Below are 19,316 nucleotides of genomic sequence, written 5' to 3'. Positions count from 1 at the left end.
ATAAACTTGGGCAAACTTTGGGAGACGGCGAGTGACAGGGAGGGCTGGTGTGCTGCAGTCCGTGGAATCACAAAAAGTTGGACATGACTGGGTTACTGAACAACATCAATGACAGTTGACATTTACCATGCACCTGGAATTGTGTGAAACTGACTCTATTATTATTTAATGCTTACAACAGCTTTGGGAAAGTGCTGAAAGTATTAGCTACTCAGTCATATCTGACTCTTTGCGATCCCATGGACTGTAGCCCACCAGGCTCCTCCGTCCATGGAATTCTCCAAGCAAGAGTACTGGAGTGGGTTGCCATTCCCTTCTCCAGGGGATCTTCCTGACTCAGGGATCGAACCCTGGTCTCCCACATTGTAGGTGGATTCTTTACCGTCTGAACCACGTCAGTGACTATTACTATTTAATGCTTCCAATAGTGTTGGGAGGTGGTTTCTATCATGATTTCTGATTTACAGATGAGGAGACAGATGCACAGAGAGGGTAAGCAACTTGGCCAACGTTGCATAGCTGGTGAGCACCAGAGGTTGGACCCAGGCATCACCTGCTTTTGCTGGCTCAGCCTTCAGCCTCCTGGTAAAGCATGTGGTTGAACAAATTGTAGACAAAAGCCTTGGTAGGTGGAGTCAAAGAAAATGTTGCAGGAAGGGAAACCTCTTCCAGGGCCTGAGAGCGGGCTCTTGTCTAATACTCAGGAAAGAACTGTCTGAAGAGACAGACATCCTGGAGACTTTGTTGGGAAGGGGCACCCCAGTAGAGAGCAGGAGAGTAAGGGAGCCAGGAGAACTGCCCTGCCATGTGGCTCCCAGCCACATGGGATGGGATTCGTTTCCAGGTTTTCTCTGGCCAATCACTCTGACTCAGGGTCCTTTCTGGTAGCACATCTATTGCGCAGCCAAAGTGGCTGCCAGCGAGAAGGGTTCTGGGAGGTGGGACACGTGGCGTCCCTTTTGGGCCTTTGCCTAACTCCTCCGGTTGGAGCTGGCTTGTTAGTTCCGTGTTCCTTACTAGGACCTCCTGTCTCGTGCAGATTGTTACCTATGGTGCCTGGTCAGGGTGGGGGCTTTCAGTGTGTTTCCCCTAACAGAAGCAGGCTTTTCTCCTATGCCCCATTCGGCTGAACTGTTCCTGGGAGGAAGGAACTCAGGCTGAAACTCATTCATGTGTTTCCGAAGTCTGGACCCCTCTGAGAACGTCAGTGAGCCGGTGGTTGATGTGGTCGAGGGAAGCACAACGGAAATCTTCTCCAAAGGCCAGGAAGGACACTTTGGTGCATCTTTCCCCATGAGGTCCTTTCTTCCTCCTTCTCTGGGGCAACGGAATGGGTCCCCTGGGAGATTCCTCCTTCCGTCTGCTCGGTATTTGTGGAAGAGCTCAAACTGTGAGGCCCAGTTGATCTGTGACCACTGATATCTGAACCAGGCTTTTTGGGGGTGAAAAATGTGGTAGCCCTTGGCCACATTCTGAGATGGGAATTGTGTGCAGAAAGAAGAGGAGGGAGGGACTGTAGGGATGGATGAGTCTACTGGTCTCTTGGGGCGTCTGCCCTGGAACCAGAAGCTCGTCACATTTGGCACTGTGTCTTCACCAGGGTTCGTCTGCTTGATCTTGCTTTTCCATGGGAATGGGAGGATGACACCACCGAATGGTCCATGTGAGAAAGGACCAGAGTCTTGATGTTATGGACTGGGAACCAGTAGCTTGTGGCTACTTGGTAGAATTTAAATTCGAACAGGTTCCAAGTGTTGGTGGTTGGACGAGCACTTCTGCCTCTGGGCTCCTGTTGACTATTGACATGCATCTGTGGTGGTCTTTAATGCCTGCCGCACCCCTGGTTCCTGCTGAACTTTGATATATTTGTTTTAAGGCTGTGCAAAGATTTTCCACAAAGGTAAATCTTCCATGGAATGCTGTGTGGTTCTCAGCTCCTTTTTTGTGAAAGAGAAGAGCCCTTTATCTCTGCTGTCCGTTAATCACCTCTGGATTCAGATTTGTTCTGGTTTGCTAAGATTCTGAATAGTGTTTCTTTTTTAAAAGATATTTCTTTTGGTCTTTGGTGTCTTCATAGAGGTCAGTGTTACTTTCTTGGTTTCCTTTTCCCCATGACTTTTATTTTTTTTATTATTCAGTTATTTCAGGTTTATGATAGAATATATGAAAATGTAGAGAAGAAAAAAGGTAAGCCAAAACCCTACTAACTAAAGGTGTGTTGTTGTTCAGTTGCCATTGTGTCCAGCTGTTTTTGACCCCGTGGTCTATAGCCCACCAGGCTCCTCTGTCCATGGGATTATCCAGGCAAGAACACTGGAGTGGGTTGCCATTTCCTTCTCCAGGGGATCTTCCCAGATCAGGGACTGAACCCGAGTCTCCTGCATTGGCAGGTAGATTCTTTACCACTGAGCCACCAGGGAAGCCCCAACTAAAAGGTGTAACCACTGTTAATATTTTCCCCACCAACCTCTTAAACTACTTCAAAAGATGCATACCTCAAAACAGAAATCTGTTTATGTAAATAGACCATCTGACAGAAAGTTGGCCGAATCTGTTGCCAATGAAATCTTTCAGAAAGTCGTCCTGTTTCCAGATCTCTTTGGGATTCCATGTAGGAGCAGCAGGGTCTAGAATCCTACCTTTGAAATTCTATATCAATAGAGCCTCACTGGTGCAGGCAAGGTCAGTTGATGGAATACACACAGAAGCCAGTATCCGTTTTACTTTGGAGCTGCTGGAGTAATTCCTACCAGTTGGCCCAGGATTCGTTTCCTGTAACAGAAAGCAGGATTTCCTAAATTTGTTTCCTGTGCACATTCCGCCTTGGAAGCCTTGAAGTGTCTTTATTCAGCTATTGATTACAGCCTGGCGGCAGCGCCCTCCCCCAGCCCAGTACAGTGACTCCCCAGGGAAGTGAAATGGATGAAGTCTGCTGGGGAGAATTCCGCCCTGACCACATCCCATCCTTTCAAGGACATTTAGCACTGTCAGAGGTGGGGTGCAGTGGAGGGGGCTTCTTCAGACTCCAGAGATGGAGAGCATCCCTGCGTCCATTGAAATGTCAGGGGCTGGGAGTAACGTAGACGGGGTGACGTAACGGGGGGGTGTGCAGTGGAAGGTACAGCTGCTGTAGGGTGGATTTTACTTTCTGTTCCCACTCCGGTCTTGCCTGGAGAATCCCATGGACAGAGGAGCCTGGCGGGCTGCAATCCATGGGGTCGCAGAGTCACACATGACTGAAGTAACTGAGCCCGCACTCGTTATTAGAGCAACAGGGTTTCCCTGGTGGCTCAGTGGTAAGGAATCTGCCTGCCAGTGTGGGAGACAGGGCTTCAGTCTTTGATCCGAGAAGATCCCCCATGCCGGGGAACCACGGAGCCCGTGCACCCCGACTACTGAGCCTGTGCTCCAGAGCCTGGCTTTGTGACAAGAGAAACCACCGAAGTACCGCTACTCGAGAGTAAGCCCTGCTCTTTGCAACAAGAGAAAACCTGTGCAGCAATGAAGACCCAGCACAGCCGGAAATAAATTATATATCTAAAAGAAAACAAGTTAAAGGAAAAAAAAGCCGAAACTATTTTGATGTTTTTGCTACCTCTCTCTGGTGTGTGTGTATGTATATATACCTTACAAGTTCAACAACCTTGACTTGCTCCCTTGCATTATCCCTTTCCAATAACCGTCTGTGATGGGAAGATTCTGAGTGACTGCTGAGATACAGCACAGATTATTTTTCCTGTCTCCCAAGCATGACATTTAGGTGGGCCCCTGTTTTGGCCGTCATGAATAACGTCGTGATGGAGGGCCTTGCGTATTCAGTCACTCTGCACCGCGCAGCATATGCACGAAAGGTCCCAGTTGCCTCGTTTCGTGTTTTGTTAGCCCTGTTGCAAAGAGCGAGGAGAAAAGCTATAGCGGAAGGGAAGCTCGTGGCCTTGAGGAGGGGCTGGCAACCTCCCAGTCTGATTGAGGCCTTGAGGCTTTTTTCCCCTTCCCTCCAGGACTGCATCCCTGTCTCTCCTGAACGCCTCCTGGTGCCTGCATCTCGGCCCCAGGCCGTGGACAATGCTAGCATTCAGATGTGTGCACGGGGGAGCATGGAGTGTTGACGCAGAGTGGCTTGGGAGGCTGATGGAGCTCCACCGTCACGTTGCCAGGTGCTCGGGCCCGAGGGTGAGGTCAGAGAACAGTGGTTGGGAACTTGATAAAAACCCTCCGTCAGCGTCATTTATTAACCGTCGGGCTGGAATCTTGAAGTAGGAGTTCGGTTGCTCAGAAGAGAGGGGTCCTGTGTAAAAGGCAGGACCGTGGGGCTGTGGGGGACACTAGAAAAGTGTCGTATTAGCCTGTTTGTTTGAGCTCATCCGTGGACAGACATGTGAAAGTTCTGTCCTGTAGCGTGTTAGTTTGGGCCAGCGAGGATTAAGTAAATAGTCGTTTCTGAATGGCTAAATTTTAATGGAGGGGATGCCACCCTTCCTTCTCAGATTTTCATCAGAGTTGAGTGATAGGAGGCTGAATTTTGAGAATAAGATCAAGGAAATTTAGATCAGGGAGTGGCCCTTTATTCTGCTACCTTGATCGCTGATTCTTTGTGAAAAAAATGTTTTAGCCGCAGTACGTGGTGTGCAGGACCTTAGTTCCTGGACCGGCTATTAAACCCACATCCCTTGCAGTATAACCTTAGTCCTTACTCCTGGACCTCCAGGGGAACTGCCTGTCCACTGATTCTCAAACGTTGCTGGCTCCATGATGGTTTGTTTTTTTTTTTTAATCAGTAAACTTTAAAAATCACTTAGCGTTCTGTAAGAGTCAGCTTCTCCTGAGAAAGATCAGAACCTGGAAAGACTGGGTCCGCTTTCTGCCTGGCAGCAGAGAGCCGAGTGGGGTGGCTGCTGCCTCTGTTTCCCCAGGCGCACCCCCCACACCGCCCCGGTGGCCTGCCCTACCCCAGTCCACTGCCTGCCCTATCCCTGTCGACAGTCAAACCTGCAACTGCCGTGTGGCACATTTTGGAACCTATTTTTTTTTTTTTTGGAGGATAGTTGCTTTCCAGTGTTACTCTGGTTTCTGCCGTACATCACCATGAATCAGCCACAGGTGTTCATATGTCCCCTCCCTCTTGAACCCCCCTCCCACCCCCCACCACATCCCACCCCTCTGGGTTGTCACAGGACCTCGGGTTGAGTGCCTTGTGTTATGCGGTAACTTCCCAGTAGCTCTCTGGTTGGCATGGGATGCCGTGTGTATTTCAGTGCAGCTCTCTCGGTTCAGCCAGCCCTCTCCCGCCCCTGCTGTGTCCTCAGGCCTCTTCTCCATCTGAGTCTCTATTCCTGCCCTGCAAAGAGGTTCATTAGGAGTACCGTTTTTCTAAATTCCGTGTGTGTGCCTTAATACATGGTATTTGTTTCTTTCTGACTTACTTCACTCTGTATAATAGGCTCTAAGTTCACCCACCTCATTAGTACTGACTCAAATTTTACATTCCTTTTAATGGCTGCATAATATTCCATTGTGTATATGTACCATAACTTCTTTATCTGTTTGTCTTTCGATGGACATCTGGGTTGCTTCCTTGTCCTGGCTGCTGTAAACAGTGCTGCAGTGAATATTGAGGTATATGTGTCTTTTTCAGTTACGGTTTTTCAGATGTATGCCCTGTAGTGGGATTGCTGGGTCATATGGTGGTTTTATGAAACTTATTTCTTCAGTAAAGAACACCCTAGGTCTGTGGATACATTTATAATCCTGAAAGGCTGGCCTCAGGCAGACTGGCCACTCTTTGTAAGCTTGGCTGTTTATCTGATTGAAGGCCACCAAAGAACCCTTTTATTAATAAATCAGATAGCGGATTTGTGCGTGTTCTTACGTTTCACATGTATCCTGCTTTTGACAAGAATTCAAGGCTCTTTAGCCTGCCTGGCATAATTCCCAAGCACACATTCCCAGGTACAAAGGGAAAATTATTAAAACTTATCACAGATGGCTCGTTGCTGACCAACAAATGATGAAAAAGCCCTTTCATGGGCAGCTCTGGCGAGAGTTCTTCAGATGGGCTTTTATTTTCGTGGGGGCAGGGTAGAGTGGCACACTCCGTTTTGTTTTGTTTTGTTTTTTGCCCCGACCCAAACCGGAATATGCAGCCAACTCACAGAGCCAGATCCCGCCTCTGGCACTTTCTTGGTTTCTAGCATTTGCCTTTGACTCTTAATTTGTTTATTCATTTACCTAATGCATGCGTGAACGCTCAGTCCTGTCCAGCTCTTTGTGACCTCGTGGATTGTAGCCCGCCAGGCTCCTCCGTCCATGGGATTCTCCAGGCAAGAGTACTGGAGTGGGTTGCCATGACCTCCTCCAGGAGATACTCGCTGTGTAGGGATTGAACCTGTGTCTCCTGCGTTGGCAGGCTGGTTCTTTAACAGTGAGCCACTTTACGCGATGTCTTTTTCTGTTGCCGTTTTGACCTCTAGATAGCTTCACCCAAGGCCCTCTGAGATCCCTACTCAGTGAGACTCAGTGATACCCCAGGTGAGACTTGATGATTTGGCAATATGGAATGATTCTTTTGAACTAAAGCTTTCACTGCCTAGGGGAAGAAGTAGCCTTATTCACATCGTCTTGTTCTGCGAAGGGGTAGCTAGCATCCCTTCTTGACCCCTGAAATGTCTGTCTCCACCACAGTTGAGAAGGCCTAGATAGCCCCCCCCCATTCTAAACGGCTCTCTTCTGAGTAGGCCCCAGGGGATTTTTATGTCTTTCGGATAGAGATCAGCTTTAAATTAAGGCTGACTTAATGTTAGTTGAAGTAAGAGAGTGGAAGGTGAGAAAGAAAGGCCCCCCGCAGGACTCATATCCTGTTGAAATCGGCCCCTGAGGAGACCTGCGAGCTTTTGATTAGGACCTTGGACCCCGGGGGTGAGGGTGGGGGCGGTGGGGGTGTTGCTGTGGCAGAATACAGGCTGAGAAGATGTTTCCAAGGCCTTGTAGTTCACGCTTCCCCTGGAGCACGTGTTGCTGGTGCTCATTTGAGATTTCCGGTTCAGCTTTCGCTCCAGCGCAGTCCTGTGGGGTCTGTGCCGGGGGCATCTGGGCTGGCTGAGGCCAGAACTGCCCCCACAGCTCTGAAAGCTGCTTCCCGTTTCGGGTCCTTTCTTTTTCTTTCTTCTTTTCTTGGGCCAGCACTGGGGCTCCGTTGCTGTGCGCGGGCTCTCTCGGTGCAGTGAGTGGGGGCCACCCATAATTGCGGTGCTCGGCTTCTCACCGTAAGGGCCTCTCTCGTTGCGAAGTCTAGGGCGTGTGGGCTCAGTAGTCGTGGCACACGGGCTGAGCTGCTGCGCAGCAGGTGGAACCTTGCTGGACCAGGGACCGGCGCCGTGTCCTCTGCGTTCGCAGGTGGATTCAACCACTGGCCCACCAGGGAAGTCCTCTTGATTGACATTAAGAATAGGCTTTCGGGGACTTAGCGTATCTCCTTGAAGCCCAATATCTCAGACTTTTCACATCATTTCAGAACAATTAAATACATTTTTAAGGAGTGAAGTAATAGTTGTTCAAAGGCAAGGATGAAAAAAAATCTGTTCCCTAGCAGTCGTGTTAGAAAGCATCAGAGGAAGAATTATTTTTTATTTGTTACTAAATTTGTATGTAAAGGATGTAAATTTAGCCAAGCTTTCGAGTCTTGTATAGAGCTAGGTATTTATAGTATCTCACATCGTGTAGGGATATTTATTAATCAAAATTTAAAATGGTAAAAATAAAAGGAATACATGTATACGCCAAAATATTTCAGTAGTATACATGGAGAAAAAGAAACGCTGGACGGAATTTCTCTTCATGTGTATTACCCAGTGAGCATTTTAATGAAAGTGAAAGTCGCTCAGTCGTATCCGACTCTTTGCAACCCCGTGGACTATACAGGTCTCCCACATTACAGGTGGATTCTGAGCCACCAGGGAAGCCCAAGAATACTGGAATGATTTCCAGTGGATGTTCCCGACTGGGGAATCGAACTGGGGTCTCCTGCATTGCAGATGGATTCTTTACCAGCTGAGCTACTACTCAATGTTCTTTTTCATATATATGGATGAGATTTTAAAAATCTTTACTGATTTTTTTCATTTTAAACTTTGAAAGAAAATTGTTAGCAGATAAGACAGGCCATACTGAAATTCAGAGTGATTAGAACAAACAGTTACATGAATGCATTTCTGAAGACTTATATAAGATAGTAGCAAAGAATAAATTTGGCGGGGACCAGGAGGCGGAGGTCGGTGGGGACCAGGAGGCGGAGGTCGGTGGGGATCAGGAGGTGGACATGTTTGGGGGCTGTTACTCTGCCCCTGGTGCCTCCCGTCAACTTTCTGATGGTGACGGGGAGTCGGGTGGCCAGGCGCTCACTGAGAATGCGCTGAGGTGCATGCACCTGGTATTTTGAGAACGGATGCCTGGATGGCCCAGGACGGGCACTTGTCTTGGGCCTCGGGTCTGCTGGACCTAGGGTTATATCTCATGTCAGCCCGTCGTAGCTGCCGGTTGGGAGCAGCTCCCCTCCCGTCTCTGTTTCCTCATCCCCCACGTGGAGCTTGGCAGTTCCTGCCTCCGTGGGCTCTTCTGACGAGGAAACACGACGCTGTCATCCACACGCCGTAGCTCTTCATCCTTGCCGTCCCCCTTCCTGTGGCAGCGGGGGGTTCGCCCCTTCCCAGCTCCCCCCTCTTCTACTCCTCTTTCCTTCTTTCCCTGAAGACCCCAGGCCAGACTCATCTGCAGGTGAATGTTTCATTTTCTTCATAGGCATTTAAAACATGCAGCTTACTTGCTTACACTGAAAAGTTGAGAACGCTCGGGGACAAGGTCAGGTTTCTGGTTTTTCTTGAGAAGCTGGAAGCCATGCCCAGCCTGGACCCCTATTCCCAGGGGCAGCCGCCTCCAGCTGGGGCTCGGGCCCTTGCCGGCTGCCGTCCCCAGCGGTCTGGTCCTCACCTTGGAATCTGCCTCCTCTGTGCCTTTTGATGGGCAGTGAAGCAAGCCTTACTCAGGCTGTAAAAACCTTTAGTTGGTGACTGGACCAGCCCCCCAGCAAGTGCAGAGGGCGGTGGAGGGCATGGCTGTGCACCAGGTGAATCCAGGTTCGGCCCCGGAACATCACCACTCACAACTTGGGAGCTTCTCCGAGCCTCAGTCTCCTCACCGGCACAGACCAGCGTTCTCACCCTCGACAGGCCTGCCGTGTGGGGTGGGGTGGGGGTGATTCTCTGTTGGGGAGGGGGCTGTCCCGTGTGGTGTAGAATGCTTAGCAGTTCCTGGCCTCTCCACAAGATGCCAAGAGCAAATGTCCACCCTCTGCTTGGCCGTGACAACCAACACTGTGCCCTTGGAGGGCAGAGCTGCCCAGTGGAGAGCTACAGCAGATTCCCTCCCGGTTGGGCATTCGTGAGGTTTACTGGGGAGCCTGGACGTGTGCGCCACCCCCCCGCCCACCACGTCGTGCTCCTTCTTTCCTGATATTTGCAGTTTGCTTGGTGCAGATTCTTCCTGACGGGACCCCTGGTTGTGCTGGTCACCGTTGAACCTGCATACCTCTCTCCACAGTCCGGCTCATGGCTGCTTAAGGGAAGAGAGGCAGCCGTGAGCCCGGGGCCCCCGCGGGCCTGAGCGGGGTGCTGGTCCGACCTCCCTGAGGGACAGAGGCTCCGCTAAGCTCCCCTGTCTCTGTGTGCCCGTCCACCTTCCTGTTCGTTTGCTTGACCTGTGCACTGGGACGCCCGCCCGTGTGTCTGACCTTCGGCCCTTGTCTCGTTTAGGTGGCCCTGGTGCAGTGGACCGAAAGTGTGGGCTTAACACTGGTGGGCCGCGACCAGTCTTCCATGCAGCTGAGGACCCCTGGCGACCAGATCCTGAACTTCACTATCCTGCAGCTCTTCCCCTTTACCTACGAAAGCAAACGCATGGGCATCATCGTGAGGGTGAGTTGTCTTTCGTTTATGGCTAAAAATTTTGTTTTTGTTTTTTAAAAAACATGCCTACGCCTGATGTGTGTCTCTGGCTGGACGTCCTTTCTTACCCCTCTCTTTCCTCTAGTATTGCCTGTTGTTGAAACTAACAAGAGGATACAGTCCCCTCTGCAGTAAGAGAATTTGTTCCTCAGTTGGACAGATCTCTGATAGCTGCTCAGCTTTTTGGTCAACCCCATTTCAGAGTGAAAGGTCTAATGAGTGTAGATTGGGCAACTCTTGGTAATAATACATTTCTCGTTGTATATTCGTAGATTTAATTAAAATATCTTCTTTTCTGTTGAGGTGAAATTCCTGACATGATTAATTTATTACCATTTAGTACATTCATAATGTCGTACAGCCACCACTTCTGTAGTTTTGAAGCACTTGCGTCACCCTCAAAGGAAACCTCAGCATTAAGCAGTCCCTCCTCAAACCTCCTTGCCTGTCATCTTTGGAAGTCTCCAGTCTTCTTTCTGTCCCTAGGATTTACCTGTTCTGGGCAGTTCATGTAAATGAGATCACACAATATTCCTGGCTCCTGTCGCTTAGCCTAAAGTTTTGGAGATTCATCCATGCTGTTGCCTGTGTCCATGCTTCATCCCTTTTTATGGCTGAATAATAGTTCATGTTGGTTATCCATTCACCCGTGAGTGGGCATTTGGGCTGTCTGTACCTTTTGGCTATTGTGAATAGTTGGCTACTGTGAACACTCATGTAAAAGGATGTAAGTACCTATTCTCAGTTCCCCAGGATAGATGCCTAGCAGTGGAATTGTTGGGTCTGTTTCCCAACTGCTGGATAATTCTCTTTTAACTTTATGAGAAACTGCCACAACTTTTCTGCAAAATGATGCACTGTTTACATTCTACCATGTGAAGTTCTGGTTTCTCTTCCTCAATGCCTGTTATTTTCCATTTTCTTTTCATTGTAGCCGTCCTGGTTGCTATGAAGTGGTATTTCATTGTGGTTTTGATTTGCATTTCCCTAACGGCTAATGATGTTGAGCATCTTGACATATTCTTATTGGTCACTTGCATTTCTTCCTTGGAGACATGTCTGTTCAAGTCATTTGCCCACTTATTAACTGGGTTGTCTTTTATCGTTGTCTTGTAAGAGTTCCTTATAAGGTCTAGGTCCCTTATCAGAGATACGACGTACAAATATTTTCTCTCATACTCTAGCTTATGTTTTGGTTTTCTTGATAAAATTCTTTTCATGCACGTAAGGTACTCATTTTGATGAAGTGAAATTTATTTTTTTTCCTTTGTTGCCCTTGACTTTGGTGTCATACCTAAGAGTCATGAACTAAACCCAAGGTCATGAAAATTCACCCCTGTGTTTTCTCTGAAAAGTTTTTGTAGTTTTATCTCTTGTGATCATCAGTCCATTTTGAGTGAGGCCTGTGTATGGTGTGAGGTGGGGGTTTTAGCTTCATTCTTTTGCCTGTGGATATGAGTTGTCCCAGCATCGTTTGTTGCAGAGACCATTGTTTCCCCATTGAATAGTCTTGACACCTTCATCGTAGTAAAATATTTTCGGTGATTTTTCGTTCATACAGTCACAAAAGTTACTGAAAAACGTGTGATCATGCAGCAGTGTGTCATTTTGGCCTGGATGTTTCAGATTTTCTTTTTAAATTTTTTGAAACTTTTATGGAAGTACAGCATACACAGAGAAGGGTGCAGTCTTCATAAATGTGCAGCTTAAGTGTTTACAAAATTAGCCCAACTTGCCTGGTGCCCAAAGCAAGGCCAGAACGCCTCCACCGTCACCCCAGAAGCTCCCTGTGCCCCTTTCCGGTTTGGCATCCTTCCTCCCCACAAGGGCCTAACCGCTGTCCCATTTCTGCCATGGACTGACTTTGTCTCTCTGAACTTTACATGAAGGAAGCTGTAGATGCTCTTTTAACTCCTGCCTTAAAATTGCTTTTATTTTTAATTAGGTTTATATTTTACCAAAAAAATCTGATTTTTAAAAAATTAATTTTTATTGGAGAATAGATATACTTTTGGAGAAGGAAATGACAACCCAGTCCAGCATTCTTGCCTGGGAAATCCCATGGACATAGGAGCCTGGTGGGCTGTACAGTCCAAGGGGTTGCCAAAGAGTCAAACACAACTTAGCGATTAAACAGCAGCAGCAGCAGCAGACACACTTTTGGCTCCTTCTGTTATCCGAAGCGGGTCACTGGGTCCAGCCCCCTCACTTGATGGGGGAAGTGGGAGTCATTGAAGAGGCCACTTCTCCAGGTTAAAGTTAGACATGGTCCTGATGGTCCAGTGACACGCAGCAGGGAATGTGCCTTGAAAACAACACCCTTTAAGGGGCTTTATGTCCCTGAGGCCAGTAGGTCCTCAGACTCTACCGGATGTATATCCTTGGCAGTTTTTAAGTGGGACCCACTGGCCTGCACCCTGCCTGCCCCATGCCTTCAAACCATGTCTTGACTTCATGTCTGATGTCAAGAACGTCCATGGCCTGGAAGCAGCCACATGAATCCTGTGGGTGGGTGTTTGCGGAGGAATTAGAGTCATTATCTCCTACTGTAATTTTGTCCCAGCCATTATTTTTCCAAGTTCTAGGGCCGTGGGCTCTGCTGGAGTCATTTGGGGGTTGAGTCATCATCAGATAGTCCCGATATCAGCTGTTATAGAAGCGGGTGCAGTACGTCCCCTCCCGTGTGTTGCAAAGGGCTCTCATGCCCAGGCATGCATCATAGTTTACGAGCCGTGACCCCTGGCTCTGCCCTCAGCAAGAATGGGGTGTATGTCTGGGATACTGTTGGATGGGCTCTCTGTCCTTCCCAGGTCATACTTTGAAAAATCAGCAGCCACCTAAGGCATTCAGAACAAATACATGTTAAAGCGGAGGGGTAGAGCCATCCATCTGTGTTTCCACCACCCAAAGACTGACTCACTCACTCCAGCCTTTCCAGGGAATTTCCCTTCTGTTTTTTTCTCTAAGCATAAATGAGTGTAAATAGCCACACACATTTTTATAAAATTGACATCAAACTCTACCTAAAACCTTGTAAAATCCCACCCCCTCCATTGAACGACAGGTATGCTAAAAATATTCTCCTGTCATTGAAACATGCTTTTTATGAGCGCTTAGCGTTCTGTTGGAAAAAATGTAGCATCATTTAATCAAAGGTCACTTTCCTGGACACTTAGATTGTTTTCTGTGTCTCAGTATAAACAGTGAATCCGTGCACGTCCACCTTTGTTAGTTGTCTTTAATGAAATGCAGGTTATTTTGCTGATATTTCTATTTCCTGACTCGTCTCCCTCTTTGTCTTTGGTTTTGCTGAGTGCAGCTCAGGGCTGTGGGACTAGCTCACCTCTCTGCACAAACCTCACTGTCCTCATTTCACTAAATGTCTTTCATCCTGGAGCCATCTTACCCCCAGGGGACGTGGGGACATGTGGAGACATTTTTTGGTTGTTACAACTCAGAGGGTGATGCCACTGGCATCTAGTGGGTAGAGGCCAGGACAGCCTCCTAACAAAGAATGTTCCACCCTGAATGGTCGTCGTGCCAGGGCTGAGAAACTCTGTTCACAGGTGTCCATCTCTTCTGCCTGTTGTGGGTCCAGTTACCGGATGTGAGGAGGTTTGCCCTCAGTTATTATAAAACGGTTCTCAACTTGGTTTATGACTGCTGACAGTTAGTGTATTTTTATTTTTATTTATTTATTTGGCTCAGTTGGATCTTGGTCGCAGCACATGGGCCCTAGTTATGGTGCTCGGGCTTAGCTGCTCTCCAGCTTGTGGGATCTTAGTTCCTCAAACAGGGGTCAAACTCGTGTCCCTTGTATTGCAAGGTGAATTCTTAACCGCTGGGCCACCAGGGAAGTCCCCGTCAACCCTCAAACACCTGTGAGCTTGTGGGCGGAACTGAGCAGCATCTGAACACTCACAAAGCAAGGTCTGGTCTTTGCATGACTCTCTCTTCTGAGAAGGTCGGCCAGGTTGGAGAAGCCGGTTTCCTTGGGGCTTGTCTGTTCAGCTCTGGGCCGCTGGTTTTGTTTTCGTTGTTTTTCAAGATGTTCCATCGCCCTTCCCACACCCTTCCCATGTGGCGTGCCGAAGTCGGATCGTTGGTAGAGGCCCAATGACCCTTGTCATTGTCTGAATAAAAGAAGCCTTTGAACAGGTGCCAGAATCAGACCACAGTGGAAAAAGATGAGGCCCCCAAACGATGCAACACAACGGGCAGACCTCTCTAAATTTACAACGTAATCTTGCCATAATATGGGAACGAAGTAACCTTGCAATGAACTTGGTGGGAGGAAGTGACTCAGGGGAGGAGAGAGTCGGTGCAGTATTTATATTGGCCGAGATGCCCAGGCTCTTCTGAGCCCCTTCTGGAGCAGACAAAGCTGGGGTGGGGGGCATTGTTTCCCACAGCGCCTTTTGGGTGAAGGGGAAATGAAGAGCAAAAAGAGAAACCTGATGTGTTCATGTTCAGGCCCCATGGCTATCTTTGGCCCGGGTCACAAGCAAGCATAGATGCAATCCATCACAGAAGCAGCCTGCATTTGTAATGCAGCTAAAATACAGGTGCTTCGTCGTGGCCTGTGGGTGCTTTTACGAGTAAGCACACTGTTCGAAAAGATGGTCAGTGATCAGAGGCGTTCAGAAGTTACTTTAGAAGATGAAACTGTACCACTGGTTTGGCACTGGGTATTCATTTCCTCTTCCATGAGGAGCTTAGAGACCATGCATTCTGGGCTTCCTGGGGCAGCAGAGTTTAGGCGCAGGGGGTGGTGGTTGGGCTGTTCCCCTTGCCCGTCTCCACTGCCTCCAGGTTCCCTGTGATGAAGGTCATTGAGGAAAGAGTCATGGGATAAGAATCAGCAGTTTCACCATCAGTTCCTTAAAGCCAGGGCTTCTCAACTTCCGCACTACTGACGTTTGAGGTCGGATGATTCTCTTTTGCTGGGACTGTCCTGGGCATCGTAGGCTGATTGTTGTTGTTCAGTTGGTAAGTCATGTCCAGCTCTTTGTGACCCCATGAACTGTAGCCTACAGGCTTCTCTGTCCATGGGATTTCCCAGGCAAGAATAGTGGAGTGGGTTGCCATTTCCTTCTCCAGAGGATCTTCCCCACCCAGGGATTGAACCCATGCCTCCTGCATTGGCAGGCGGGTTCTTTACCACCGAGCCCCCTGGGGAGCCCGTAGGATGGGTAGCAGCATCCTTGTTCTCTAGCCTTTATATGCGGGTAGCACCTCCGGGTTGAGACGAGTTGGAAGTCCGCTGGGGACAAAACCACCCTCATTCAGACCCCTGTTTTCTACAAGCAGTGCAGCTGAGGGTCTCGAGGAGTTACTGTCACTCCAACAGGAGTAGTAACTCTGGGCCAGCAGTTTTGTAGGTGTTGGCCCTTTGCTTGCTGCGCTATGTAGATTATCTCACTTAAGCCCCAGCAAGCCACGTGGTTAGAGTTGTTAGGATCCCAGCTTCACAGAGGAGGCCAGCGAGGTCTAGGATGAGAAGCAGTCTGTCCAGGTGCACACAGCCGGGAGCTGGTGCTGGGTCTAAGCATCTGACGGCTGGGCTGCGATGTCACCCTCTCCCCAGAACAGCTGGTCGGTGTGGACCGAGAATCTGCGTACCTTCTTCTCTAGCTGAGTCCTTGAGTCGAGGGCTGAGCTAGGGTCCAGCTGGACCTCATTTAGGGTCCAGCTTTGCCTAGACCGGTGGTTCTTAGCTGAGGCGCTGTGTCCTCCAGGGGATGTTTGTTCGTATCTGGAGAGATTTTGGTTGTCGTCATGGGGCTTGCTGCTGGCATCTAGTGGGGAGAGGCCCAGGGATGCTGCCAGAGATGGTGCAATGCACAGTCCAGCCTTCTTGTGGCAAAGGACTCTCCAGCCCCTACCTAGTGTTAACATCACTGAGGCTGAGAAGCCCTGACCCCGAGAATTATCTTACTTCCTAGACTCCTTCCGGTAGACCACCTTTCAGCCACACTGGCTGCCCTGTGTATCAGTTTAAAACGGTCTTCCAGTGTGGAAATCCATTCTGTTAGAATAGGGATGCCTGTAAAAACAGAGCTCTTCAGTCCTATTGATCTGGCTTTCATCCTTTAACCATCTTCTGAGTGCTTTGAGTTTTCTTCTCTCTTCTGTGGCCTTTGCCCCAAAGTGAGCTCCACCCCCGACCCCCCGCATCTCGCTTTTCATCTCTGGCCAAGTGAGCACACAGCGACACCCGCTGAAGAAGGACACTTCGCATGGTGCCGCTCGTGGGCAGCGGGCGCTGGCGCGGAGGGCAGGCTCCTCCCGCGTGTTCATGCTTCCCGCCCCCCGCCCCTTCTCCAGGATGAGTCAACCGGGGAGATCACGTTCTACATGAAGGGAGCAGATGTGGTCATGGCGGGCATCGTGCAGTATAACGACTGGCTGGAGGAAGAGGTAAGCGGGATGCGCGGCGCAGACGTGGGGCCCAGGAAGCGTGTTCTGGAGCCTGTCCCTCGTGTGAATGGGGAGGCGGGGGCCTGTGTGCGTTTGCTGTGGCCGTGTAACAGGTCACCCCCAAATTCAGCAGCTTAGAAAGAAGGGTTGTTTCTTACAACTTCTGTGAATCAGCGCTTCAGGCGCAGCTCAGCCAGGCCCTCTGCTCAGCTCTCGGGCCGGGGTCAAGGGGTCGCGCAGGGCCGGGGTCTCATCTGAGGGCTCGGCTGGGGCAGGACCCGCTTCTGAGCTCGCTTAGCGGTTGGGGGCGGGATTCAGCTCCGCAGTGCCTCTTGGCTGGAGGCAGCCGTGTTCCTCGCGCTGTGGGTCTGTGCGTAAGGCAGCGCACACGTGGCCCTGGCTTTGTCAGAGACAGCAAGCACGGGAACAGAGATTAAACAGGAGCCGCCTCCTCTGAAACGACCTTCCCTCACTTAGCTGCGTTCTGTCTGTCGGGAAGAAGGCCCTGGGTCCATTTCATCCTCAGAGCAGGTGATCATACAGGGATGTGGGTACCAGGAGGTGGGCATCGTGGGGCCCCAGCCCCAGGCTGCCTTGTCCCAGGCTGTGACGTGGGAACTGGCCATACCCTGGAGGGGAGGAACTGCCCGTTGTCTCAGGCCGTTTCTGTGCCATCTCCCAGCTCCAGGTGCAGAATTCACATTTTAAATTCAGTAACAGTACATTTCTGATTAGCGAGCTAGCAGTCCCACATGCCGACAGGGGCCGGGCAGGTAAGGCAGGGGACTGAGACAGGCCGGGATGTGCTTTCTGGCAGAGTCACACGGTGTGTGTTAAACATATTGGCACATTCCTCGCCTGACAACTGTGTTTCACGGGAACAGCTGCCTTGTGGTGTCATTGACTGTGGTCATTTGGGAAGGTGCTCTTGTTGGAGGTGCAGTTTTTCCAATGAGCCAGAAATATCCAGATTTCAGTCAGACTGCATTGGCTTAAATTTTGAACCCCTTTTAGAAGGTTTGCTCGGGAGACGGCTTTAGGAGGAAGCAGTGTTGTGATTTGCCAGGGGTCCTCCCTGGACTGGAAGGGGGTCCCATCTGCTTCAGCCTCCAGCCATCCCCAGGGAGAGGTGGGGACTCAGCTCTCAGCGTGGCTCTCCACTGACCGGCGCCTGCTTTTCAGTGTGGGAACATGGCCCGGGAGGGGCTCCGGGTGCTCGTGGTGGCGAAGAAATCTCTAGCAGAGGAGCAGTATCAAGACTTTGAGGTAAGTGGGTTCTGTGACCTTCCTGTTGGCCTTGAGCCCCGCCCCCTCGCCGTCTTCCCTCCCTTCCTTCTGCTCTGGCCCAGGCCGATGTCATTTCCGAGCACACTAGCTTCTTCTCTCTGCCTAGAACTCTCCTCCCTTGTGGAACCCCATGGCCCCCCTCCCTCGCTGCCTTTGGGTCTCAGCTCAAATGCTTCCTCCTCCAAGAAGTCTTCCTGGCTCCCCATCTAAGGCAGTCCTTCCTCATCCCTTCCCACTGTCACCCTGTTGAGCTTTCTTCATTTGCATTTATCAGCAGCTGTAATGTGACGACTTCGTTAATGTGTATATTTCAACGCTCTCTTTAATATCTTCTTCTTGGAATAAAATCTTCTTGAGAGCAAACTGGTTTGCTCTTGTACCCCAGCACTTAGGGTAGAAATTGTAAATCTTCTAGGAAATTTGAAATGAAACCTTTAAATTTGAAATTGTAAACTTTCTTGGGGCTCTGATGTTTTTTAAGCTGTAGAAAGTGTTGGCTGTGAACTAGGTCATTGACTTTCACAGCCAAGGCTTCCGGTATAAATATGTCTTGTTAATTGTCATCCTGTCCAATGGACTGTGTGCTCCTTGAGGAGGGGTCCTTGTTGTACCCCCTGTCCTGGCACAAAGCTGAACAACTATATTTATACATGACTGGAAGGGAGAGAGAGAGCAGGCTGCAGGGAGAGGCTTCTGGGGGCCTTGACCTGCTCCACCCGGAGAAACTGTGCTTGAGTCTGTCCCTTTCACAGGCATGAGTTCTCTGTGAAGTTTGATTTAACAGGAGTTCTAGCCCTGATGCATTCTGCCGTTTTCTGAACTTTAAAGGCATATGCTTTGAAATGACCATATCCTTGCTAACCGTATAAAGAGGGGTTAAACGGAAGGGTTGGGTCAGTAGTCTTTGGAAGTGGGATGTCGTCTTTAGACAACCTGGTTCTTGGTTACAGTGTATGTTTATGGGGGAGAACCTACTGTTTTTTGAGGTCTAGAGTTGTGCTAATCCTTGTGAAAACTCAGTCCAGTCGGGGCTATTATTGTCTCTTTGTGGAGGAAGACAACGAGGCTCAGAGAAGTTTAGCGACCTGCTGGGAGTTGCGCAGCAGGTGAGCGTAGAGCGAAGGCTGGGACTCTGGTCTCCACCTCCGGTGTCTGGGCTGATGAGCTTGGAAGGAGGCCAAAGATCTCAGTTTCACCACTTTGAGGTTCACCCAGGGGCTGGGGTCTCTGCCCTAAGCGGGCCTGGCCTGCCACGCACCTCCCCACCCCACGGCGTGACCGTGGTCCCTGGTGTGTCCCAGGCCCGCTATGTCCAGGCCAAACTGAGCGTGCATGACCGCTCCCTGAAAGTGGCCACGGTGATCGAGAGCCTGGAGATGGAGATGGAGCTGCTGTGCCTGACGGGGGTGGAGGACCAGCTGCAGGCGGACGTGAGGCCCACCCTGGAGACGCTGAGGAATGCCGGCATCAAGGTACGGCGCGCCTCCCGCCTGGTAGCAAATCCAAGCTTGGACAAGTGGGCTCTTCAGCGGAGGCTGAAAATTAGAGACGGGACAGAGGGTGGAAGCAGTGACAGGGAGCACAGGGAGCCAGATTCGGACGGTGACCTGAAGC

General features: G+C 50.0%; 1 protein-coding gene across 2 annotated transcripts in view; it reads left to right on the top strand.

Annotated features, from left to right (window-relative positions):
* ATP9A (ATPase phospholipid transporting 9A (putative)) overlaps positions 1–19,316 on the top strand; it is a 124,737-nt gene that overhangs the window by 84,695 nt on the left and 20,726 nt on the right. For both annotated transcript variants that reach the window (XM_068986694.1, XM_068986695.1), the window contains exons 15-18: positions 9,804–9,965; positions 16,323–16,415; positions 17,598–17,681; positions 19,004–19,174. In XM_068986694.1, coding sequence (XP_068842795.1) covers positions 9,804–9,965; positions 16,323–16,415; positions 17,598–17,681; positions 19,004–19,174 — 510 coding nt within the window. The remainder of the gene's footprint in view (positions 1–9,803; positions 9,966–16,322; positions 16,416–17,597; positions 17,682–19,003; positions 19,175–19,316) is intronic.

Source organism: Capricornis sumatraensis, chromosome 15 (assembly GCF_032405125.1).
Source record: "Capricornis sumatraensis isolate serow.1 chromosome 15, serow.2, whole genome shotgun sequence".
Classification (NCBI taxonomy): domain Eukaryota; kingdom Metazoa; phylum Chordata; class Mammalia; order Artiodactyla; family Bovidae; genus Capricornis; species Capricornis sumatraensis.
The sequence above is the reverse complement of the archived record's forward strand: the minus strand, read 5'-3'. Positions and strand labels throughout refer to the sequence as shown.